The sequence below is a fragment of the Tamandua tetradactyla genome, chromosome 3 (genome assembly GCF_023851605.1).
Source record: "Tamandua tetradactyla isolate mTamTet1 chromosome 3, mTamTet1.pri, whole genome shotgun sequence".
NCBI lineage: Eukaryota > Metazoa > Chordata > Mammalia > Pilosa > Myrmecophagidae > Tamandua > Tamandua tetradactyla.
Window position 1 is genome coordinate 48,561,691 of NC_135329.1, and position 26,155 is coordinate 48,587,845.

The 26,155-nt window shown below is 37.3% G+C and overlaps 1 protein-coding gene across 1 annotated transcript in view; it reads left to right on the top strand.

The window, feature by feature from the left end:
• Nucleotides 1-26,155, top strand: part of DCDC2C (doublecortin domain containing 2C) — a 192,784-nt gene that overhangs the window by 63,059 nt on the left and 103,570 nt on the right. The window contains exons 6-7 of the mRNA XM_077153093.1: nucleotides 3,646-3,783; nucleotides 12,118-12,160. Coding sequence (XP_077009208.1) covers nucleotides 3,646-3,783; nucleotides 12,118-12,160 — 181 coding nt within the window. The remainder of the gene's footprint in view (nucleotides 1-3,645; nucleotides 3,784-12,117; nucleotides 12,161-26,155) is intronic.

Genomic DNA, 26,155 nt, shown 5'->3' on the forward strand with positions numbered 1-26,155 from the left:
GTTACGTGTAAGGCAAAGGATTTAAGAGAAATTTATATTTACTTACATTTTCTACTGTACCTCCAATCCTTAAGGAGCATCAAAAATCATGTAATAATTGACATTTGTATAATGCTCTTCAGGTTTACAAAACAATTTTACAAATTGTTTCATTTAGCCCTCGCTTCCTCTGAGATAGGTAATACTAGACATATCTAGCACTAATCTGGTGTTTTATAGTGTGCAAAACACTTGCATTCATATTCATTATCTCATTTGATGCTCATATTCCTGTTGCTCATTTTCATGCAATCACACATAGTGAAAGCTGCAGTTGTCTGACCATAACATATAAATTCACGTTTTTATTTCTATGCAAGTATAATTTTCTTTGTGTAAAAACTCAATCTTGCATTTTCCAACCAATGGATTCTTATTTATCTTTCACAACCCTGTTCACCGAAGGAGAGGGCTTTGTTCCCTTTCCTAGGGAAGGATGAGATTGAGTTGAGAGAAAAGTGGCAGGGGAAGGTGCTTGAGAAATTCGATCCTTGAAAGGGGTGGACCGGGTCATGTGCTCCTGGTGGAACTCAGTGGATGTGAATTACAAACAAGTTGTCTGTTGGGCCAGGCACTAACATTGAAGTTCCATTCTTGTGCATGATTTATCTCATCACTGAATGAAAAAACACTTAACTTCTTGAAAAACGAACAAACCAAAGCAGAGTAACCTCATCCTTACAAGCCTTCTTTTGCTTGAAGGAAAACGTAAAGCTGTTTTGGTCTTTGGTGGGACATTCAACTTGAACTCTTTTCAGGCCCCTCCCCCCTCTTTGTTCCTAGTTATACTACTCTTGGTAGCTCATTTCTCCTACCTGTGGTAGCTCATTTCTCCTACCTGTGTCCTTTCACTCTCAAATCATTATTTCTACTCCCTATCATTCTTGAGTTAATGTTACCATTATTGTCTTAAGCACCCAGAATTAAAACCTGGAGTCATTTTTAACAGTGTATATATCATCTCATACATCTATCAGTTGTTAGGTTCTTTTTAGAGTCTGAATTGATATCTATATCTTCCCCCTACCTGGAGAAAAACTTAAGAATGTTTTCATTTTCCCTGGTCTCTCTCCCAATAACCTCTATTTTATACTGTATTTTATATTATGTTACACTGATATAATCTAGAATTTGAATTTTGGGTTCTTATGCATGTATTTTCTCTGATCTCAGTTTTTTTTTCTTTTCTTTTTTAAAAAGACAACACAGTGTTTGATCACCTTTGCTTCACACATCTCCTGGATTTGTTTTTCCTTTTATTTAACCACTTCCCCTAAAAATGTTTTCAATGTAAATCTTTGTGTGGCTAATGTTATGAGGCCTTGTAAGCCTGAGAATATTTTCATCATGCTCTCATATTTAAATGAGGGTTTGACTAGCTTCAAATTTCTTTTCTTTCAGATTGTTGAGAATGTTACTTTATTGTCTTCTTGCCTTCAGTGTTGCTGTTGAAAATCTGATGTCAGTCTGATCTTGTCGCCTTTATGTTCTCTGCTCTTTCTATGAAGAGACTTTTAGAACACTCATTTCTGTTCTTAAGTATCACATTGATGATGTGTCTAGTTGTGAGTTTTTCCTTCGTCTCCTCTTTGGCAGCTATGGAGTCTTTCAATCTGAGCTCTTCCTTTTTATCTTTAACTCTTTGAAATTAACCTTCATAATTTCCATACATATTTTTTCCTTTCCATTTTTATTTTAACTAATTTCTGGGATTCCTATTATCTTGATGTTGGCACTTCTAAGCATATCCAGTTCTTAACTTTTCTCTTGTATACTCTATTTCTTTAACCTTCCTTGCTTCTTTCCGGGAGAGTTCCTCCAATTTTATCTTCCAAACACTAATTTTTGCCTAATTTATATCCATTCTATTATTCATCTCTTTACTGTGTTTTGTCTCAGCTATTTTAGTTTCAAATCAATATTTCCACTTGATTCTTTTTGATTTCTTGTTCTTGTTTCAAATAGATATCATCTGACCTTCTTTCTTTTATAAAATTTTCATGTTTATGCTAAATTCTCAACTTATCTGTTCTCATACTTCTGATTTTGGTGGATTTGGTAATCCAATTCTCCCTGAGGTCTTTACTTGTTTGTACCACAGCATCAGTAGTTATGGGTGGAAACTTTCTCCTTAAAACTGCAACTAGTCAGTCCCATCTGTTCCCTCAGACTTCACATGATGCTAACTCCTCAGGACACTTGCAGCATTTGCCTGGGTCTTCCTGGTTGTTCCAAGGCAATGGTAGGGAGAAATAGGACATGCTTCCTAAACAGTGTCATCTCTCTAGTGGTTTCTCACAGATTTCCCTTGTCTTGATGCTCTTCTTCTATATTTTCTTCAGGATTGAATAATACAGGATTGATATTTTTCCTCAGGGCAGTGGTTCTCAAAATGCAGCATCAGAATCATCTGGGAATTTGTTGCAAATAAAGTGCTTGGGTCTCATCTCAGACTTCTGCTTCAGAAACTCTGAGGATAGGGCCCAGCAGCTTATGTTTTAACAAGCCACCTGGGTGATTCTGATGCATACTACAGTTTGAAAATGATTGACCAAGGGAGATGGATAAATTTCACTCTTGCAGTTTCTGGCCTCACGTCACACACTTGCAAAGGCTTCCATGGCTCTCATGTAAGTTTGTTTTCCTCTATCATGTCCTCTGGACAACTGTTAGCTTACCACTGCTCAAGTACAACTCTCATTCCTCTTTTCTATGGACATCTTCAATAAGACTAGCTAAATTAATTATAAATTTCTTACCCTGGAATTCAAGGCTGTTTTTAAACTGCCTTCAACCTATACGTTCAAGTTCTTTGTCTCCATTTCTCCCTTGATTGACAGTCAGAGCCTTTGTATTCTCGTTGTGTTACCCAAAGTGGTTTCTATCCCATCTTCACATAATGAAATCCTACTCACCCTTTAATTCCCACTGTAAATTCTTCTATCTTTGTGAGGCCTTGTAATGAAATCTTTTCCTCTTAGAACCACTTTGTCCCTCTTTTTTCATCTTTATAGGTTTTTGTGCACTTTTGACTGGGGAAGCAGTGGCTTTTTTATTCACACTTTTATCCAACACAATGCATAGCTCACTGTCTTTTCCATAATAGGTGTTCAGCATTGAATGAATTGGCTCATTTCTTGAATGAATAAAATTGGTGAGTGAATACTTCCCCCAAGAGAACACACAATAAAAGATACACCAGTTATGGTGCTTACAAAAAGGCATATTATTTGCTAATAAATACTGGTTTGTTTTCCAAGTATTGTTTAATAATGTAAGCCAATTTGTATTAAGTTTAGCTGTTATTAGTAAAAATTAATTGAACAACAACCAAGCTCTTAAAATGTTCTCAAGAGCCTTTGCGTACTTATACATAATTAAAAATATTCTTTAATTAAAAAATCTAAAAATTGAAAGAAAGCCTAATCCTGGAAGAGCAGCTCCCATAGGTTTTTAATTAGCCCATTTAGATTATGCTTTCTTGTGAGTATATAATTTCTCCGATAGTCCATATAATAGTTATTTATGAAAAACACCCAAAATACTATATCATAGTATCACCAATTTACAAATTTCTAGCCCATTTCTTCTTTCTTTATTTTGCAGATTATTTACAATGAATGGACACCTTTTGGATGACACAAAAGATTTGCTAGACAATCATTTTTATGTTGCTGCTGGACTCGAGACCTTTAAATATTTTCCTTATTGGAAGTCCTCCAAGGTTCCCAGTGAGATCCAACAGTAAGCATATTTTATACCCTTTTTTCCTGTATCTTGGTAAAATTTGTACCTTTCCCTGTGGTACCTTGTTCTAGTTTGCTAGCTGCTGGAATGCAACACACCAAAGATGGATTGGCTTTTAATAAAAGGGGATTTAGTTCATTAGTTCTTCAGAGGGAAGGCAACTAACTTTCATCTGAGGTTCTTTCTTACGTGTGAAGGTTCAGTGTAATCTCTGCTGACTTTCTCTCCAGGCCTCTGGGTTCCAACAACTTTCCCCGGGGTGATTCCTTTCTGCATCTCCAAAGGCCTGGGCTGAGCTGCGAGTGCTGAGATGAGGTATGCCGAGCTGCTTGACCTGTGCTACATTGCACTCTCTCATTTAAGCACCAGCCAATCAAGTCAGACATCGTTCATTGCAGCAGGCATGCCTCCTAGCCGGCTGCAGATGTAATCAGGAACAGATGAGGTTCACATACCATTAGCTCATGTCCACAGCAACAGAACTAGGCGCCTTCACCTGGCCAAGCTGACAGCTGAATCTACCACATGTCCCAATATAGGAATTTCCCCAGTCCCTGAAGGGGACTTTGCAAATACTTTTTTTTGTCCACTTCTAAGATTACTCTGTGATGTATCAGGACATCACACTAACCTGTATAAACCAACAAGATATCACTCCCTGTTCAAAGTTCTGTGTAATTATGGTGTTCAAGTAAATTGACCATACAAGTTAGTATGCTTCAGAAGATATAAATTTTGCACCAAATAAACATCTTTTCCTTTGGTCTCATATAGAAGTTGAAGTTTTAAAATGCAGGCAAATATCACCCTTTACCCTTTAGTCTGGTTTGCCTTAGTTGTAACCAGGTCTGCTTCATTCATATCTCAAATTGAAGTCTGATTTCTTTTTCAGCTTTTTTGAACAGTATGGGTAATGCTGACTTCCATAGCTGCATAACTCTGAGTGTCAGGTATCGCACAGATACTCTAAGTTCAAGGGATTGAGCAGGTTATACATAAAGAGCTCAGCATCTCAGAATTTAAAAATAACAGCTACAACCCAGGAGTAAATGTGACTGCTGTAAGAGTTTACAATCTAAGAACCTTCGCAATAAGCCTTCCCCTGTGAACCTCTGCTCTCAAATTTAATTCTCAGAACTTGCACCTTATAATTAGTTCATGTTAGTGAGGCATAATAATACCTATCTTTTTATTTATGGCTTATTTCAGTCATCATACTGTCCTTAAGTTCCTTTCACCTAGGGGCATGCCTCACAACTTCATTCCTTTTTGCAGCCACTTCATATTCCATTGTATGTATACACCAGTTTGTCTTTCTGTTCATTAGTTGATGTACCCTTAAGCCACCTTCATCCATTGCAAATCATGGACACTGCCACTATAGATACAAAAGTGCAAAAGTTCATTTGTGTCCCTGCTTTCAGTTCCTCCAAGTATATATGTAATACAACCCGTAATAATACAAGTATATATGTAATACAACCCGTAAATAATAACCTGCTATATGCAGAATCATATAGCAGTCCTTTACTTAGCTTCCTGTAGAAACACCACACTGCACTCCAGAGAGGCTGCACCATTCTACTTCCCTACAAACAGTGAGAAGTTACATCTCTCTTTTCACATTTTCTCCAACATTTGTATCTTTTTGTTTGTTTTTTCAAACGGTTTTATTCACGCATTACCCAATCCATCCAATGTAAACAATCAGTAATTCCTGGTATAATCATAGTTATGCCTTCACTACCACAAACTATATGAGGACAATTCTATTTCTTCTGTAAAGAAAGAAGATGAAAAAATATAGAATAAAAGAATCAAATCAAATCAAATTAGAAGGAGAAACAACAACAAAATCAAGAATCCCATACCATCCTTTATGTCCCCCTCTTATTGACATTTAGCTTTGTTATATTACATATAATGGAAGCACATTACAGTATTACTGTTATCTGTATGCTCTAGTTGCATCGATTGTGTTTTTTCCATATACCATCCCATTTTCAACACCTTGCACTGTTGAATTCACTTCTTATCCCTCATGTAAAAGCATTCTTATCTTTGTACATGTAATCACCATCGTTGTCCACTATAGGTTTCCCGAAGTTATACAGTCCCAGTTTTATCCTCTACTTTCCTTCTGGTGTCATATCTGCCCTTATCCTTTCACTTTCTACATACTTACACTCGGCTTTGTTCATTATACTTACAATGCTACCATCACACAGTATTGCGCTATTCATTTCTGAATCTTTACAGTCAATCCTGTTGAGCATTCAGTACTCCTTCAACATCAAATGCCTAATCTCTACCTCTTCCTTTCTCCTGATAACCTGTGTTCTCAATTTTAACTCTCAAAGTTCACTCATTAGTGTTAATTCATATTAGTGGGACCATAAAGTATTTGGTCTTTTGTTTCTGGCTATTTTCCCTCAACATAATGTCCTCAAGGTTCATCCATGTTGTTGCATGCATCATGGCTTTATTCTGATATTTTTTTTTCTCTTTTTACCCTTACTGATAGTCTTCATCTCTATACTCTTCTCACAGACTTCTCTCTGTTATCTTTTCTATCTGCCTGTAGTGCTCCCTTTAGTGTTTCTAGTAGGGCAGGTCTCTTGTTCACAAATTCTCTCAGTGTCTGCCTGAAAATATTTTAAACTCTCTCTCATTTTTGGAGGACAGTTTTGCCAGATATAAAATTTTTGGTTGGCAGTTTTTCTCTTTTAGATAAATTTAAATCTTAAATTTATCATACCACTGTCTTCTTGCCTCCATGTTTTCTGCTGAGAAATCTGCACAGAGTCTCATCAAGCTTCCCTTGAATTTTATTTTAGTTTGTTAATGTGGCTGGAAATGCAATATACCAGAAATGGGTTGGCTTTTTGTAAAAAGAATTTGTTAAGTTACAAGTTTTTAGTTCTAAGGCCATAAAAATGTCCAAACTAAGTCACTCAGAGAAAGATAGCTTGACTCAAGAAAGGCCAGTCTGGGAAGGCATGTGGCTGGCATCTGATGGTCCTTTGGCTTCTGATTTCATACAGTTTCCCGGGGGCATTTTCTTTTGGCATCTCCAAATGTCTCTCTCTATGTCAGCTCTGAAGCTTTTTCCAAAATGGTTCCCACTTTAAAGGCTCCAGGAAGTGACCCATCTTGAATGGGTGGAGAAACATATTCATGGAAACCATCTAATCAAAAGGTCCCACCTACAATTGGGTGGGTCACATCTCCATGGAAACAACTTAATAAAAAAAGATCCCACCCACCAATATTGAATCAGGATTAAGGAACATGGCTTTTCTGGATGTGTATAATAGTTTCAAACTAGCACATTCCACCCCTTCTGGACCACAAAGAGACATGTTCTTTCCATATACAAAATACATTCATTCCATTACGATATCACAAAGCCTTAAACCGTTTCAGTAAGAATATAAATAGAATACAAAGTCAAAACCAGTACAAAATCTCATCAAAGTCAGTTATAGGTATGGTCTGTCCTAAGGCAGTTTTCTCTTTTAGCTCTTGACCTGTAAATCTCAGAGAATGTTATCTGCTGCCAATATACAAAGGAGGGACAGTCATAAGATGGATGATCCCATTGCCATAGGAGGAGATTGGAAGGAAAACAGGGGTCACCAGACACAAACAGTTACAAAAAGTTGCAGGGCAAACTCCATTAGATTTCAAAGTCTGAGAGTCATTCATACGTATGGCTTTAGAAAACAGTAGTTCCACCCATTCCAAGGGCCTATGCAGCTGCCCTCTTCTCTCCAAACTCTGGGGTGAGGGTTGCAACCTTGGGGACCTTTGGGGAGACTGCCTTTTACTTGGCTCCACCCTCTCCAAGCATCAGATCAGCACCTGGGCTCTCTGCCATCTCCAGGACGTGCTAAACCCTCTCAGAACAATAAGATTCCCCAGTCCCCAAGGAATGTGCTCCACCCTTTCTGAGGCTTTGGACACCAAAATTCTGAACATCTAGGCAGAATGCCCACCCTCTTCAAGTGTGGTGGGTCTGCTGCTCTCCTGCCTGGAGATTTCTCAGTTCAGAGCTTAGCTGCCAACGTTTTGCCTTTGAGATTATTTTTACTTCAATTTGTCCCTTTTAATTCAAACTGGTAGTGGTTCCATTTATACAGATTCAACAACACTCTTGTTAGTTTTCTATGCAATATACTGGGATCATATCCATCAAAAATAGGACTTTCCACAGATCCTTTCTAGGTAACTCCATCTCCAATCCTGGCTTATCCTGTAATGGCTGACTGCTTTCATGTTTAGTTAAATCCTCATATGGAGCACTATTCTCTGAGGTCTTCTTTTCTGGAAGCCCAGAATTTTCCTGACCATCAATTTCTGGTTTTTTTTATACCCAAGAGTTCAGTTCTTAACTTATCTCTTTCCTGTCACATTTCACTATAAGCTGCAAGGAGAACTGGACCTCACTTTCCACATTTAATTTGGGAATCTCTTCAGTTAAATATCCCAGCTCATGGCTTTTAAAACTGGCCTTTTGTCCAAAACTAGTACTCAATTTTTTCAAATTCTTTTCCCCTTTAAAGAAGGATCATCTTCCTTTCAGTTTGCAATAACACATGCATCATTTCTGTCTGAGGCCTTACCAGAAGCATCTTTAGATCCATGTTTTATCAACAGTCTCTTCAAAGCATTCTAGGCCTTTTCTATCAAATTTCTCACAGTTCTTCCAAAATCTTCCCCTTATCCATTTAAAAAGTCATTCCAACATGTTTTGTATTTGCAAACTGCAGCCCCTCACTCTTGGTACCAAACTATGTTTTAGTTAATGCTGTCAGAAATGCAATATACCAGGAATGGTTTGACTTTTGTAAAGAGAATTTATTGTTACAAGTTTACATTTCTAAGGCCATAAAAATGTCCAAACTAAGGCATCCAGGAAAAGATGCCTTGACTCAAGAAAGGCCAGTCTGGAAAGGCATGTGGCTGGCACCCAATGAGTCTTTTGGCTTCTGATTTCAAACAGCTTCTCCAGGGGCATTTTCTTTCTGCATTCCAAACATTTCTCTCCCTGTCAGCTCTGAAGCTTTTTCAAAATTGGTTACCTCTTAAAGGACTCCAATAAGTGACCCACCTTGAATGGGTGGAAACACATCTCCATGGGAACCATCTAAGCAAAAAGTCCCACCCACCATTGGGTGGGTCATATCTCCATGGAAACAACTTAATAAAAAAAGATTCCACCCAGCAATACTGAATCAGGACTAAAGAATAGGTATTTTTCTGGGGTAAACAGCAGTTTCACACTGGCACAAAATTCTTTGTCTTTGACATTTGACAGTCTGATTAATGTCTTGGAGTAGGTCTATTTGGATCTATTCTATTTGGGGTATGCAGAGCTTCTTGATCTGTTATTTTATATCTTTCATAAGAGATGGAAAATTTTCTTTGATTATTTCCTCCATTATTCTTTCTGTTCCTTTTACCTTCTCTTCTCCTGCTGGGACACCGATTGCATGTATATTCATTTGCTTAATGTTCTCATTCATTTCCCTGAGACCCTGCTCATATTTTTCAATTATTTTCCCTATCTGTTCTTTTGTGTAGGATTTCAGTTGTCCTGTCCTCTAGTCACTAATCCTTTCTTTTGCCTCTTCAGATCTGGTGCTGTAAGTCACCATTGTGTTTTTCTTCTCTTCTATTGTGCCTTTCATTCCCATAAATTCTGCCATTTGGTTTTTTCAAGGTTTCATGCTCTTCTTTATGGTTGCCCAATATCTTTTTTGTATACTTCGTCTCTTTTGCTGTATCTTCTCTCAACTCATTGATTTGGTTTTTGAATTGACTTAGCATGCTTGTTTGGAAATCCTTTTGTTGTTTAACTCCTATATCTCCTTTATATATTAGTTTATTCCTTTGACTGGGACATATCTTTGTTTTTCCTAGTGTGACTCATAATTTGTTGCCAGTGTCTAGGCATCTGATGTCCTTAATTAATTTATTCTGGAGGTTGCTTTCACTCTTTTACCTATGTTTTTCTTTTTGGTTGGCTTTGTTCTCTATTTCTTCTTTGGCATTCAGTTCAACTTATTCTAGACTTCAAGTAGAGATTCTGTTTAACTACTCAGAATTTTTCAGCTCTTGTGTTTCAGGTTCTTGTTGTCTCTGCCTCTAGTGACCCCCAGACACCAGATACCCACAAGGGCCTGCCTCAGGGAGGGGAGTAGGTACTAGGCACCACAGCAAGGTCTCTGTGGGTAAAACAAGCCTGCTCTGTCTCCATCTTGCTTTGCTTTTCACTGGCCCACAAGATCTGGGTTAGGTCACTGCTTTGACAATTGGGTCATCCTCATTTCTTAGCTAATACAGTCAGGTTCATACAGGGGTGTCTAGACTCCCTTGCATTTTTTATTCTTTCCAGCAGATGTCACTGTTCAATAACTTAATTATCCTCAGAGGCTTCTTGCCTTATAGCTCTAACTGGTATAACCAGTCTCTAACTGGTTAGGGCTGGAATTGTGGGTTTCCTGTGTCTTAGCTTTGCTGGCCAAATCTGGCTCAATATGGGATTGTATCACCCACTTATTTGTGGCAGAAGACACTTCCAGCTGATCCTGTATTAGGCTGACCATCAGACAGGGATCAGACTGGCAGCTACTATTTCTTTCAGGGATGGAGGAAAGCTTTTGGACCCAGAGCTGGAAATACAGGCTGTGTCCACATTTTCTCGGACTCATTAGTCCTCACTGATCTGGGTCTTGAGGTGTCCTCCCCTGTTCCCTGGGTCTCCAAATGTTGGGGGTCTGTCTCACTGTGGTGAGGGAATTTATATTCTGTGTCCCTAGTGGAAGGGATCTCAGCTGCTGTTTCTATGCCTCTCCTGTGCTGTGTGTGACTGAGTAAAGGGGAGGAGAGAGGACCATCTGCTCTCATTGGAGGTTTCCTACCTGATATTTATATCTCCAATTCACCATCTGTAGGGTCTTTCTCCAGTCCATATCTTTTGAGAAATTCAGAATTGTCCTTTTTTTCCCATAAAGTCCCAGGGGAAAGATTTTCAGTAATCATATACATTGCCATGTTGATAGCATCACCTCTTCCTGCTGTTTTTAAACTTATGTTTTCTTGATTCGGCACTCACCCAGTTAATGCAACCCTTTAACTATTTTCTGGAGTTTGAGGAAGAATACTCTGTTAGTTTTTGTTCTTTGTTAAATATTCTGTGCAGAACTGGCACCCAAGAGCATTTTATGCCCTCATCTTGGTTAATCAGAAGTGTGTGTGTGTGTATAATATATACAATTTACTTCTTACTTGGTTACTTAAATCCCTAATAGCATATTGAATAGACATACCATAGAAAAACATTTGGGGATATTGAATTGAGTTGAATGGTCCTCTCTATGTGTTTTTCTCTGCCTCTACAATTCATTCCTCTTCCTTTAATGTATTTAGCTTTTTATAGTCATCTATTCATCTGTTGGACATTAACCTGAATGCACCAGTTGCTTAAATATCTGTCTCCCTCATCATACATGCTAAGGCTTTGGATGGACATGAGAACACTTATAGTTACTAAGAGACTGAAGTCCGTTTAGCATATGTGAAAAAGACCAAAGATAGGTTCATTTGCCAGAGTCTCATATAGCAGAAGCATTTCTAAATTTGTGTTGCAGATAATTGGAGGAAGTCTCAATAAAGAAGAATTCGAAATAAGATGTGCACTTGCATTGTTGCTAGGCATAGCAGTGACGGGTGACAATCTGATGAGAACTCTGTGGTTTAGTAGAAAGAAAGGGCTAGGTTTTGAATTGGATTTAAAGCTCAGTTTTCCATTGATCAGCTGTGGAACGTTGTGTAAAAATCATATCTCTCTGAGCCTTTGTTTCTTCATCAGTACATTGAGAAAAACACTTCCTTTGCAGGGTTATTGTGAGAGTTACATAAAGGAGCCATGTTTATTAAAGTTGTTTATTACTATGAATACTTTAAAAATGTTGAATTTCTCTCTCTTTTATATAAAAACTTAAAAGCACAAGGCCTGTAAGTATAACACCCTTGTGTCATACCACTATTCTAATAAATTGGAATTTGTCTAGTTTTCAAGAGTCTCAAGAAAGGAAATTTAATTGTCTTTCTTCAGGGCCTACTATTGAGGCTGGAAAATTTATTGCTGTAAGGCTGAGTCCTCTGTGGACAGTAACCTTCTTTCTTCTTGAGCAATGTCCCTTCTGAAGTGAAAGGCCACAATCTTTATCCACCTTCATTCATTGGATATGCTTTCCCATTAAACAAAATCCTAAACTTTATGAGCTTTAAAAATTTCAAGCTATACTATCTTTTGTCTTTCAGAAAGTATGCAGACATGGAAAAATACTCAAGAAAAAAGAAAAAAGTAAGTAATTTTAATTTTTAAAATGAAAAAAATGACAACTGCTATTTTTTTTTTTAACATGGACAGGTACCGGGAATTGAACCCAGGTCCTCTGCCATTGCAGGCAAGCATTCCTGCCTGCTAAGCCACCGTGGCCTGCCCACAACTGCTATTATTGATTCTGGATGTCTTCTGGTAATAACAAGGTCACATTAACATGCTGAGGGATGTTATAGAACAGAGCTTTTGTGGCGCAGTGCTAGTAGCTAGTTTCATAAAAATGAATAAGAAACACCTTGAATGAGGTGAGTAGGATATTAGGTTTCTACTTGGAGTTCAGAGTCTAGAAGTGGGAGGCACATTGAGGACTTAATGTATGACACATTAAGTGCAAAGATAAGAATATATGCAAGTATTATGGGGCATTAAAAGCAAAATTGGCAGGAGTGGGAGTGGGATCCAGAGGGGAGTTGGAAGGAGGATATTTCATGCAGATAGTACAGCTTGGGTAAGGTACAGAGGTGAGGAACAGCTTGTATGTGTGAGTGTTTATTTATACATAAATTGATTTTGTGATATAAAGTATGAGAAAGAAGGTCAGGGAAGTGGTGGGATGTTAGACTAGAAAGTTAGGTAGAAGCCAAATCTTGTAGTCTTATATATGTGTTTATATGATGATGATATATCTCTTATCATGTTATAAAACTATTTTAGTATTCTACTGACTTTTATATTTATTTAAAAAAAAACATTGAATGCCCCACTATTTATCAGTTCTTGTTTTTCTAGCTCTTTTGCTCAAGTACCCTCCCAACTATGACTTATTGACCTAGGCTTTTATTTGTTAATTGTATTGCAGTTCCGCTGTTTTCAGGGTTTGATTGTCCCCTCCGTTTCCCAGGAGATAGACGTTCCTCTCTCAGGTGTTTGAAACTGGCAGGACTTTATTCTGGACTGTTTGCCTGTATAGTTTTTTTAAACTCCTTTCATTGTCTCTAGCTGTTTTCACCTGGAAGGTGAATTATTGGAGGTGCGGCACCCTGGAGAAGACTTTCCCAGATCAGTCTTTCCCAGCCAAACCAAGGCCAGGGACCCATAACGTGGATGCTGACTGGCTCCAAAGTGCCCTGGGGAGAGGATCAGGAAAGACACCAAGAGCTTCTCTGATGGCTCCCTAAAGCTGCGCTTTCTTGGCCCATCCAGAAATGCAGCCCTTTAGCTAACTTTCCCTGCATTTCTGGGGAAGTGCTGTGCCTTAAATCCACTTCTGTCTGTCTGGGCAACAATGGTTGCCACCACCTTTGTCTGGGGTGGAGTTGAAACAAAGTGTCAGAGCCCAGCAATCTGAATTCACTAGTCAAAATCTGTGACCAATGATCAACCATGCCCATCCTTGCTCTCAGGGGAAAAGGTTTTTCATGTCCCTTTCTGTCACTAGCAGGTAGCCAGGGACTGGGCCTCACGTTGACCTGCCACAAGAAAAGGGGTTGGTATCTGCCATGCAGAGAGAGCATCTTATAGTTCTTTATTATAATTTATCAGCCTCTTCTCATTCTTCCCTGGATGAATGCTGATAATATTCTTCTTGGATGTACTTAATTCCATTCTCCAGGTTAAGACGTACTCCTCTATTCATAATCTGCCAAGTTTTTTTTCCCTTTAGGAATGAAGGGAAATATATTTTTCTCATCTAGTGAGATGATATGGATCAAATATGTTTTTTTTAGTCATTTTAGTCTGTTCATGTGGCAAATTACATTGATTGATCTTCTAATGTTTAATTATCCTTGCATTCTTGGGATAAACCTCATTTGATATGCAACATAGTTTAAAATAAACTTTGGATTTGTTTTGCTGAATTTTATATAGGACATAAACATAAAGTAACATTGGCTTATCAGTTTTCTTTATGTTGTTCTTGTGCAGGTTTGGAATCAAGTTCAATAAAGATGTATGTTGGAGTGATTTTTTCTTTTTCTAGTCCATGGTAGCAGAGGTTTTATCCTATCCATATATTTTTGGTTAAACCCATCTTTAAAACTTCATGGCCTGGTGCCTTTTGGGGAGCAGATATTGGAGGAGTGTGTTATGTTGTGTGTTTTCATAACACTTAGTTAACATTTTTGTTTCCTTTCTTCAGTTGTTCTGAATCAACTCTTGTCATTTTTTTAGCTCCTTGATCTAATTGATCAGCTTGTTTATTTTCGATTTTCTAAGAAATGTATTTTAATATGAAGTATTTGTTGGGTGAATGAATGAATGAATGATGATTACTGGGAATACAAAATGACAGACACGGATGTTGCCTTAAGATATGTTCAACCTAGTTGGGATACATAAACACATTAACTAGTTTCATGATAAAAAGGTATATACATGTGTCAAATTGCATAGAAGAGTGCTCTATTGGAGAGGAAGTAATCAACTATATGAGGAGATTGGCAAACAAAGCTTTTCACAGGGTGAGATCCTCAGGTCATGAAATACATGAGTACTCTGTCTGGGTGATTCAGTGGAGGGAGCAGATACTCCAGGTGGAGGAAAATGACTGTGCAAATGCACAAATCTTTGAGGTTGCTTTCATTCCATGATTCCAGTCTTATAGAATTTTCTCTCTACTGTCTTAAACAATGCTTTCACTTATGGTATAATCATCATTGTGCTATATACTGGATTTGGAGTGATAACTGCTCTTCAGGATAAATGAAAATCCCACCTTCAGTGGTTTTGGAAGCTTTTGAGCATGCAGATAATTGAATAGGTTTGCTGAAACAGCGCTATGGTTTTATTCTTTTTAACATCTTCATTTTCTTATATTGTTTCTTTGGCTCCTTATAGGTAGTATAAAATTTTCTTTTCCATTTATTAAATATTCATTTTATTTGATCTAAAATTTGAGATATGTTTGTTTTGATACTGTCTGCATTTCTTTCTCTTCTCCTGGAAATCTAGCACTGGAAAGTTAATGAGTTTTGATAATGATATTTGACATTTAGGAATCTTCAAGCAGCAAGATCACAATGTATAGCATAAACTGGTATGCAAAGAAAATGTATCATTTTATAAAAAATTAAATCTATCATTGAAAATTTTCCACAATGTAAATATGACAAGGGCATATAGCTTGCTATGATGCTGGAAAATGGAAAGTCCTAAAAGAAAACAAAAGGCATTGATTTTAAAAAAGGTTGATGTAAAATCTCTGCATTTGTTGTTAAATGCCCATCAAAGATGGTTTTACATTATCCTTTGTTCCTTTCTAAAGCTCTTTATTTTAGAACTTAGTACTAAAAGTACTTTTTCCCTCTTTTAAGGAATGAAAACTCGCCTATGCATAGGGGTCCCCATCTCTGGCTTCAGAAGACTGAACTTAATGTTTATTTGTAGGATCTGTAACATGATTAATGTATTGTCTCCTCATTTTCTTGTTTCAGATTTTCCACTTTTAACTTAACAAACTTGTTCTGTATATTGTCTGCATGAATCATCTCAACATCTTATTTTGTAAAAGGGGAAGGAAATAGAAAAATAAACACTGAAAAACAGGAACATCCTTTAATAGGGATAAAGTATCATGAAATGTTAGAGGCTGTTGCAGGTCCTTGGTGGCTGGCACATTCTAAGGATGTATTGGGCATTCAGATCATCAGCTCTCCATGGGATTAGGTATTGACTTTTCTTTTAAATTTGCAAGTTTTTTTTAACTCTTTTTTTTTATTGTATAGTATAACATATATACGAAGCAAAGAAATAAAAAAGCAACAGTTTTCAAAACACTCTTTAACAAGTAGTTACAGGGCAGATCTGATTTGTCATGGGCTACCATACAATCCTCTCATATTTTTACTTCTAGCTGCTCCAGAATATGGGAGGCTAGAGGGCTTAAATATTTTTTTTATCATCACAATTGCCTTTTTTTCTTCTTTTTTGTGAAAAATAACATATAATACAAAAAAGCAGTACATTTCAAAGCACAGCACCACAATTAGTTGTAGAACATATTTCAGAGTTTGACAGGGGTTACAATTTCACAATTTTAGACTTTTACTTCAAGCTTCTCTAAAACATTGGAGACTAAAAGAAATATCAATTTAATCATTCAGCATTCATATTCATTTGTTAAATCCTATCTTCTCTGTAAAACTCCACCATCACCTTTGATCTTTCCGTACCTCTCTTTGGAATGTTTGGGCTATGATAATTCTAAATTTTTCATAGTGAAGGGGTCTGTCACTAACATGGGTTAGGGAGATGGAACTATCTGATGTTCTGGAGAGTGGGCTAGGTTTCAAGATTTATCTGGACCAGGGACCCATCTGGAGGTTGTAGGTTTCTGGAAAGTTACTCTAGTGCCTGGAACCCTTGTGAAATCTTATATATATTTAGGATTGGCTGGAATGGTCCTAGTTGGGGGTTGGCAGGTTATGTTAGGTAGCAAGGTCTAACTGAAGCTTGCATAAGAGAAACCTCTAGAGTAGCCTCTTGACTCTATTTGAACTCTCTCTGCCACTAATACTTTATTAGTTACACTTCTTTTCCCCCTTTTTATCAGGATGGAATTGTTGATCCCACAGTGCCAGATCTTGATTCATTCCTGGGAGTCATCTCCCACATCGCCAGGGAGACTTTCACCCCTGGATATCATGTCCCACGTAGTGGGGAGGGCAATGATTTCACTTGCAGAGTTGGGCTTAGAGAGACTGAGGCCACATCTGAGCAACAAAAGAGGTCCTCCAGAAGTAACTCTTAGGCATGCCTATAGGTAGTCTAAGCTTCTCTGCTATCTACATAAGCTTCACAAGAGTAAACCTCATGATCGAGGGCATAGCCTATTGATTTGGATGTCCCTAAAGTTTGACAAAGTATCAGGGGACCCCTGATGGTAAGGTTTAGTAGTACCATATTTTTCTTCCATCTCTCAGGGGACTTTGCCAATACTTTTTGATTATCTACTTAGTATACTATGGGATGTATTCAGGCATTACAATAATCTATGCAGGATGAAAGAACCTCTTTCTTATTCTGTGCTTCCTGTATTTGAGTTGTTCAAATGAGCTATACAGATACGTTGAATTATGTTATGCATTTCAGAGAATTTCAGTTCCAGATAAACCGTTCTTCCATTGGTCTCAAAGAGTATGTGTGATTTTAAAATACAGACACTGTCTTCCTTTCCCCTATGTTCTGAATTACTTTAATCTCAACCTGTTCAGCTTCTTTCTTATCTCTAAATATCAGGTTGTATATGTAAAACAGCCTCTCAAAATCCAGAAATAAATATCGCCACTCCGGACTTAATGTGTCTGCTCTAATAGCTTAAAATCTATGCCCCTGTTTTCTTATAAGCATTTTCTAAGTGACCATACCATTGTTTTTTTTTGCTTCTGGCTTATTTTGTCTCACCAAATGTCCCACATGTTCATTCACATCGTCACATACCTCACGACTTTGTTCCTTTTTGTTGCAGCACAACCTTCATTCATAAGTATGCACTGTCGTTCACCAATCTACTTCTCCATCAGTGCATCCTTCAGCCACCTGCAGTTATCAGGCATCATGTAGAGGGCCCAAAGTTCATAGTCCGTCAGCATTCTCAATTTTAGATAATTTCATTGTTCCCAAGAGAAAGAAAACCAGTAAACATACTCTTGCCAAATAGGAGATCTAAACTTCCTCTTAACTCTTGTCCCTCCTCCAATTATTTACCTCTGCTGTTGCTATGGTAGTGCTGATGGTTTCGTTCTGAACATAGCTCATAGCATGCAATAGCAGTGTTCCCCTTGTACTCTGGACCTGAACACTCTTTGTATAAGAATCATGTCTTTGAGGTAACTCTTATGAGCACTAATTCATATTTCTAGTGTTAATCAGTGGGACGCATAGGTCTATACAACCCCCTTCAATCTTATTCATCTTCAATATAATAATATTACTTATAGACGCACTAGCGAACCACCTTCACTTCTATCTATTCCCTTACGTTGGAGTTCAACCTCATTAGCTAAGTTCACCCATCTCTAGTTTCTATATATCTCTAAGTCCTCTGTATTCTGTTTTGTAAGCCTCTGAATATACCTTTATGCTGGTCATAAAAATGAATCACATAGTATCTATCCTTTGTGTCTGGTTAACTTCACTCAGCATTATGTCCTCGAGATTCATCCACCTTGTCATATGCTTCAAGACATCATTTTGTCTTACTGCTGCATAATATTCCATCATATGTATATACCACATTTTGTTGATCCACTCATCTGTTGATGGGCATTTGATTTGTTTCCATCTTTTGGCGATTGTGAATAATGCTGCTATAAGCATCGGTGTGCAAATGTGTATTTGTGTAGTTGCTTTCAGCTCTTCTGGGTATATACCAAGTAGTGCTATTGCTGGATCCTAAGACAATTCAATATTTAGTTTCCTAAGGAACTGCCAAACAGTCTTCCATAGTGACTGCACCATTATACATTCCCACCAGCAGTTCATAAGTGTCCCAGTGTCTCCACATCCTCTCTAACATTTATGGTTTCCTGTTTGTTTAATAACAGCCATTCTTATAGGTGTGAGATGGCATCTCACTGTAGTCTTCATCTGCATTTCCCTTATAAGCCAATGAAAATGAGCATCTCTTCATGTGCTTTTGAGTCATCTGTATTTGCTCTTCAGAAAAATGCCTATTCATATCTTTAGCCCATTTATAACTGGGTTGTTTGTTCTTTTGTTGTTGAGTTGTATGATTTCTTTGTATATAAAAGAAATCAAACCTTTGCCTGATATGTGATTTCCAAATTATTTCTCCCATTGAGTAGGCTGCCTCTTCACCTTTTTGACAAAGTCTTTTGAAGTGCAAAAGCATTTGATTTTGAGGAGTTCCAACTTATCTGTTTTAACTTTTGTTACTTCTGCTTTGAGTGTAAAGTTTAGGAAGCTGCCTCCTATTACTAGGTCTTGAAGATGTTTCCCTACATTTTCTTCTAGAAGTTTTATGGTGCTAGTTCTTATATTTAGGTATTTGATCCACTTTGAGTTAATTTTTGTCTACGGTGTAACATAGGTGTCATCTTTCATTCTTTTGGCTGCTGATGTCCAATTCTTCCATGCCCAGTTATTGAAAAGACTGTTTTGTCCCAATTCAGAAGATTTGGAGGCCTTGTTAAAAATCAGTTGACCATAGATTTGGTGGTGTATTTCAGCACTCTCGATTCGATTCCATTGATCAATGTATCTATCTTTTTGCTGCAAGTTTTTTTTTAATGTACCTCAAATACAAAGCAAGGACTCCCTCTTGACCCTTTAGTGAACATATCACAAATATAATGTAGTGCTTTTAACCTATATAATATTAGTCTTGAATGGGCATTTGCTGATTCATCCAGTGATGCAGAAAACCTTGATGAGATATTTTCAGTGCTCTAAAGCACTGTGCTTACAGTGTTCATCTGGTACAAAGATGAATTGAGCATTAGTTTCTGCTAGTCTACTGGGGAAAGGCAGCAGGTAAATAAACATGGTAGAGTGATAATGAGTCCTCATCCAGCTAAACTCTCAGTAAATTGGATCCTATTTACTATTTAAGCCATGACCTAGAATCATCCTTCCTTCTGCCAGAGTTGACCTTTCCTAGCCCTACAATTCCAGCACATCAGTAATACCTATTTGCTCCACAATTTAAATTAACTTCCAAATCCATCGATGTCTCCCCACGAACATTGCCTAATATATTCAGGAAAAAAGCACTATAACTGTGGTTGTGAAGCAGGATGCCCAAGAGCAGGTGATGAGAGAAGAGGCTGGAGGGGCAGTCAGGTGTCAGATCACAAGGTGCTAGTTATGTCAGCGTAAGAAGTTTTTTATTTATAGTCATTCAAATTTAAGCAAGAGAGTAAAAGGAACACATTTTCACTTGAGAATTGCAACTAGTGATGAAAAAATGCAGGTGGTCTGAAAATAGAGCAGGAATAGAGGTAGAAAGACCAATTCTGAGACAACTGTAATGTTCCTTAGTAAGGTCATGGGATGGAGTAGAGTAGTCAGTTTGAGGGATGCTATATGCTGCTGATTCTAAAACGAGCATTCTCTTTCACATTTCAATAAGTCTGAAATAGGCATACATCTATAATCAATAGAATCTTACAGCAGTTATTGGAAGTTGTGTTGAAGTTGTCATGGGTATGTTGTTTCAGCTCTTCATTTTCCTGCCTCTCTAATTGAGGTATGTTCATTGTTGGCACGATACACATTGAGTTTAATTATTGTCTACATGACCTCAAAGAGATTTTGCTAAGATTTAGAGTCAAAATGAAAAGTTACTGTATAAGCAGAAAACTATAAAAATAGAAGAGCAAGAAATAAATTGGATGTTAGTGAAGCACATTCTTCAATTCCATATACTCTTTGTGTTTTTGACTAAGGGATTTTTAAAAATTTTATTGCTTTTCCTCTCTAAAGAGATACTGTCCCATCGGAAGGATCAAATATAATAACAAAGGACACATGGCAGAACTCTTGAGAAAGACAGTCACTTAACAATACAGCATTGGGTGGCAGGGCTGTGAGGGTGGGGGCACGTATTTTTTTAAATAATAGCATGCTTGTAATTTAATGCACAATGGCTTTCTATCATAATCGTAATATGGATCTTGGTTCTTTGATTTTTCTTAGCCCTCAGGGGTCTTTAGATTTGTACACTGTATGGAGTCTTTTAAAATATTAAAAAAAATATTTTTATTGTAAACAAACAAACATACATTCTTGACATATAAACATTCTTGATGTGGTTACAATCAGTGGCTCACAATATCATCACATAGTTGTGTATGCATCACCATGATATTTTTTTTATCAACATTTGCATCTCTCCAGCAAAAGAAAAAAAAAGAAAAAAGAAAAAAAACTCATACATACCATATCCCTTACCCCTCCCTCTCATTGACCACTAGCATTTCGATCTACTCAATTTATTTTAACCTTTGCTCCCCCTATTACTTGTTTATTTTTTATCCATACTTTTTTCTCATTTGTCCATACCCTAGATAAAAGGAGCATCAGACACAAGGTTTTCACAATCACACAGTCACATTGTAAAAGCTATATCATTATACAACCATCTTCAAGAAATAAGGCTACTGGAACACAGTTCTACAGTTTCAGGTACTTCCCCCTAACCGCTCTAATACGCTCTAATAAACTAAAAAGGGAATATTTATGTAGTGCATAAGAATAACCTCCAGGATAACCTCTCAACTCTGTTTGAAATCTCTCAGCCACTGACACTTTATTTTGTCTCGTTTCTCTCCTTCCCTTTTTCATTGAGAAGATTTTCTCAATCCCTTGGTGACGAGTCCCAGTTCGTCCTAGGATTTGTCCCACGTTGCCAGGGAGGTTTACACCCCTGGGAGTCATGTCCTGCATAGAGGTGGAGAGAGAGAGAGAGAGAGGAGAGAGAGAGAGAGAGGAGAGAGAGAGAGAGAGAGAGAGAGAGAGAGAGAGAGAGAGAGAGAGAGAGAGAGAGAGGATTTATTAGGGAAATATTATTATTAAAAATAAGACATAGTTACATCACCAGATGGGACAGTATTAACACCTGAAGAGGAGTGCTGAGGAATCTTGTAGACAGCATTCAGGGTCTGATTGGTAAAAATCTACAGCAGAGCATCCTCTTCCCAGATAAGAGTCTCTCCCTCTCTCATGAGACTCTCCTTCTTCTACTTTCTAGCTGCTTACATGCAGTTTATATGGTATTTTTACACAATAGTGGCCAGATTCCAATTAGCTTATGTGACTGGGCCCAGGTGGTCCTCTGGGAACTGGCTAGGGGCTGAGAGGAGTTTCCTGGGACCTAGATAACTTTATCAAAATATGTCTCCTTCTGAGAGGATAGCCAGTCCTCCCACCTGGAGTGCACATTTCAATAATTTATTACCAAGATCACACAATGCCAACATCAGTTGAACAGAACATACTCTAAAAATTTATCTTTCCCTTACACATGCCCTATTCAGGGTTCCATGTACTTATGGCATTCAGTTAAACTGAGCATATAAGTTAAATTAGGAAATGCACTAGTCAAAATATAAATTTTGCACCGAATAGACATTTCTCGCTTTAGTCTTACATAGAAGTTGAACTTTTAAGTTATGAATGATCATCTATTTTTAATACCCTTCCCTTTGTTCTTATTGACATTCCTTTGTTATTCCTCCTGCAAAAACATTTTTTAATTTGTGTATCACTATCATTGTACACTCTAGGTATCCCTAAATTATGCCATCTCAGTCTTTATCATCTATCTTTCCTTCTGGTTTCATATGTGCCCCCATCCCTTCTCCCTCTATCATTCTCACATTCATATTCATTCAGTGTACTTACATTATTTCGCTATAATCAGGTAGTATTGTGCTATCCATTTCTGAATTTATACAATCAGTCCTGTTGCACATGCTGTATCCCTTCAGCACCTATTACCCAATCTCTACCCTATTTTTATCTCCTGATAACCTATGTTCTTAACTGAAATTCTCCAAGTTCTCATTAATATTAGTTCATATCAGTGAGACCATACAATGTTTGTCCTTTTATTTCTGGCTAATTTCACTCAGCATAGTGTCTTCAAGATCCTATCCATCTTGTTATGTGCTTCATGACTTTATTCTGTTTTACAGCTGCATAATATTCCACCATATGTGTATGCCACAGCTTGTTTAGCCACTTGTCTATTGATGGACATTTAGGCTGTTTCCATCTCTTGGCAATTATAGATAATGTTGCTATAAACATAGGTGTGCAAATATCTGTTTGCGTCCTTGCCCTCATGTCCCCTGAATAAATACTTAGCGATGGATTGCTGGATCACATGGCAATTCTTTGCTTAGCTTCCTGAGGAACCGCCAAACTGCTTTCCACAATGGTTGTACCATTTTACATTCCCACCAACAGTGGATAAGTGTGTCTCTTTTCTCCACATCCTCTCCAGCACTGTCATTTTCTGTTTTTTTGATACGGGCCATTCTAGTGGGTATGAGATGATATCTCATTGTGGTTTTGATTTGCATTTTGCTAATAGCCAGTGAAGTTGAGCATCTTTTCATGTGCCTTTTAGCCATTTGTGTTTCTTTTTCTGAAAACTGTCAGTTCATGTCTTTTGTCCATTTTTTAATTGGGTTGTTTGTCTTTTTGTTGTTGAGTTGAAGATTCTCTTTATATAATCTGGGTACTAGACCCTTATCTGATATGTGGTTTCCAAATATTGTCTCCCATTTTGTAGGCTGCCTTTTTACTTCCTTGACAAAGTTCCTTGATGCACAAAAGTGCTTAAATTTGATGAGTTCCCATTTATCTATTTCTTTCTTCAATGCTCATGCCTTGGGTCTAAGAAATAAGGAAACCACCTCCTATTATATATTTTATAAGATATTTCCCTAATTTTCTTCTAAAAGTTTGATGGTCTTAGATCTAATGTTTAGGTCTTTGATCCATTTTGAATTAATTTTTGTAAAAGATGTGAGATATGGGTCCTCTTTCGTTCTTTTGGATATGGATATCCAGTTCTCCAAGCACCATTTATTGAACAGACTGCTCTGTCCCAGGTGAGTTGGCTTGACTGCCTTATCAAAAACCAATTATCCATAGATGAAAGGGTCTATATCTGAACACTCTGTTCTATTCCATTGGTCAGTGTATCTATCTTTATGCCAGTACCAAGCTGTTTTGATCACTGTAGCTTCATAATATACCTTAGAATCAGGTAGTGTGAGACCTCCGATTTCATTTTTCTTTCTCAGATATTTTTAGCAATTTGGGGCACCCTGCCTGTTCTCGCTGGCTAGCTGCCAGAATGCAATATACCAGAAATAGAATGGCTTTTAAAAAAGGGAATTTAATATGTTGCAAGTTGACAGTTTTTAGGCCATGGAAATGTCCCAATTAAAGCAAGTCTATAGAAATGGCTTATCTAAGGCATCCAGAGGAAGATGCCTTGATTCAAGAAGGCTGATGAAGTTCAGGGTTTCTCTCTCAAGTGAAAAGGCACATGGCAAACATGGTCAGGTTTCCTCTCTCGGATGAACGGGCATATGGCAAACATGGCATCGTCTGCTAGCTTCCTTTCAAGCTCCCCAGGAGACAATTTCCTTCTTGATCTCCAAAAGTCACTGGCTGGTGGACACTCTGCTTCATGGTGCTGTGGCATTGTCTCCTCTCTCAGATTCTCAAGCTTTCTCCAAAATGTTTCTTCTTTTATAGGATTCTAGTAACATAATTAAGACCCACCTAGAATGGTTGGAGACATATCTCCACCTAATCCAGTTTAACAACCACCTTTGATGGAGTCACATCTCCATGGAGATAATCTAATTAAAGTTTAAACATACAGTGCTGAATAAGGATTAGAAGAAATGACTGCCTTTGCAAAATGGGATTAGGATTAAAATGTGATTTTTCTAGGGTACATACATCCTTTCAAACTGACACACTGCCCTTCAAATAAATTTGACTATTGGTTTTTCTATTTCTGAAAAGTAAATTTTTGGGATTTTAATTGGTAATGCATTGAATCTGTAAATCAGTTTAAGTAGAATTGACATCTTAACTATATTTATTCTTCCAATCCATGAACATGGTATGCTCTTCCATTTATTTAGGTCTTCTATGATTTCTTTTAGCAATTTCTTATAGTTTTCTACGTATAGGTCTTTTGTATCCTTGATTAAACATATTCCTAAATATTTTATTCTTTCGGTTGCAATTGTAAATGGATTCTTTTCTTGATTTTCTCTTCAGATTCCTCATTACTAGTGTGCAGAAACACTACCTATTTTTGAGTGTTGATCTTGTAACCTGACATTTTGCTATACTCAGCTCTAGTAGTTTTGCTGTGGATTTTTTGGGGTTTTTGACATAGTATCATATCATCTGCAAACAGTGAGAGTTTTACTTCTTCTTTTCCAATTTTGATGCCTTGTATTTCTTTTTCTTGTCTAATTGGTCTGGCTAGACTTCCAACACAATGTTGAATAACAATGGTGACAGTGGACATCCTTTTCTTGTTCCTGAAAGCTTTCAGTCTTTCCCCATTGAGAATGATGTTAGCTGTGGGTTTTTCTATTCCCTTTATCATGTTGGCGAATTTCCCTTCTTTTTCTGTCCTTTGAAGTGTTTTCATCAAGAAAAGATGTTGAATTTTGCCAAATACCTTTTCTGCATCAATTGAGATGATCATGTGGTTTTTCTGCTTTGATTTGTTGATATGATGTATTCATTGATTTTCTTATGCTGAACCATCCTTGCATACTTGGAATAAGTCCCACTTGGTCATGGTATATAATTCTTTTAATGTGATGCTGGATTCAATTTTCAAGAATTTTGTTGAGGATTTTTGCATCTATATTCATTAGAGAGATTGGTCTGTAATTTTCTTTTCTTGTTGTATCTTTGTCTGGCTTTGGTATGAGGGTGGTATTGGCTTCATAGAATGCCTTATGTAGCCTCCCCTTCTCTTCATTTTTTTGAAGAGTTTGAGCAGGATTGCTTTTAATTCTTTCTTGAATGCTTGTTAGGATTCACATGTGAAGTCATCTGGTCTGGGACTTTTCTTTTTTGGGAGCTTTTGATGACTGATTCAATTTCTTTATTTCTTCTTGAGTCAATGTTGGTTGTTCATGCCTTTCTATGAAGTTGTCCATTTCATCTACATTGTCTAGTTTATTAGCATAAAGTTGCCTATTACCTCTTTTATTTCTGTGGGGTCAATGGTTATGTCAATTTTATTGATTTTTTTCAAAGAACCAGCTTCTGGTTTTGTTGATTTTCTCGATTGTTTTCAATTGCATTTACTTCTGCTCTAATCTTCGCTATTTCTCTCCTTTTACTTGCTTTGGGGTTAGTTTGCTCTTCTTTATCTAGTTTTTCCAAGTGAACAGTTAATTCCTTGATTTTTGCTCTTCTTTTTTGATGTAAGCATTTAAGGCAATATATACCCTCTTAGCACTGCCTTTGCTTCCCATAAATTTTGATATGTTGCGT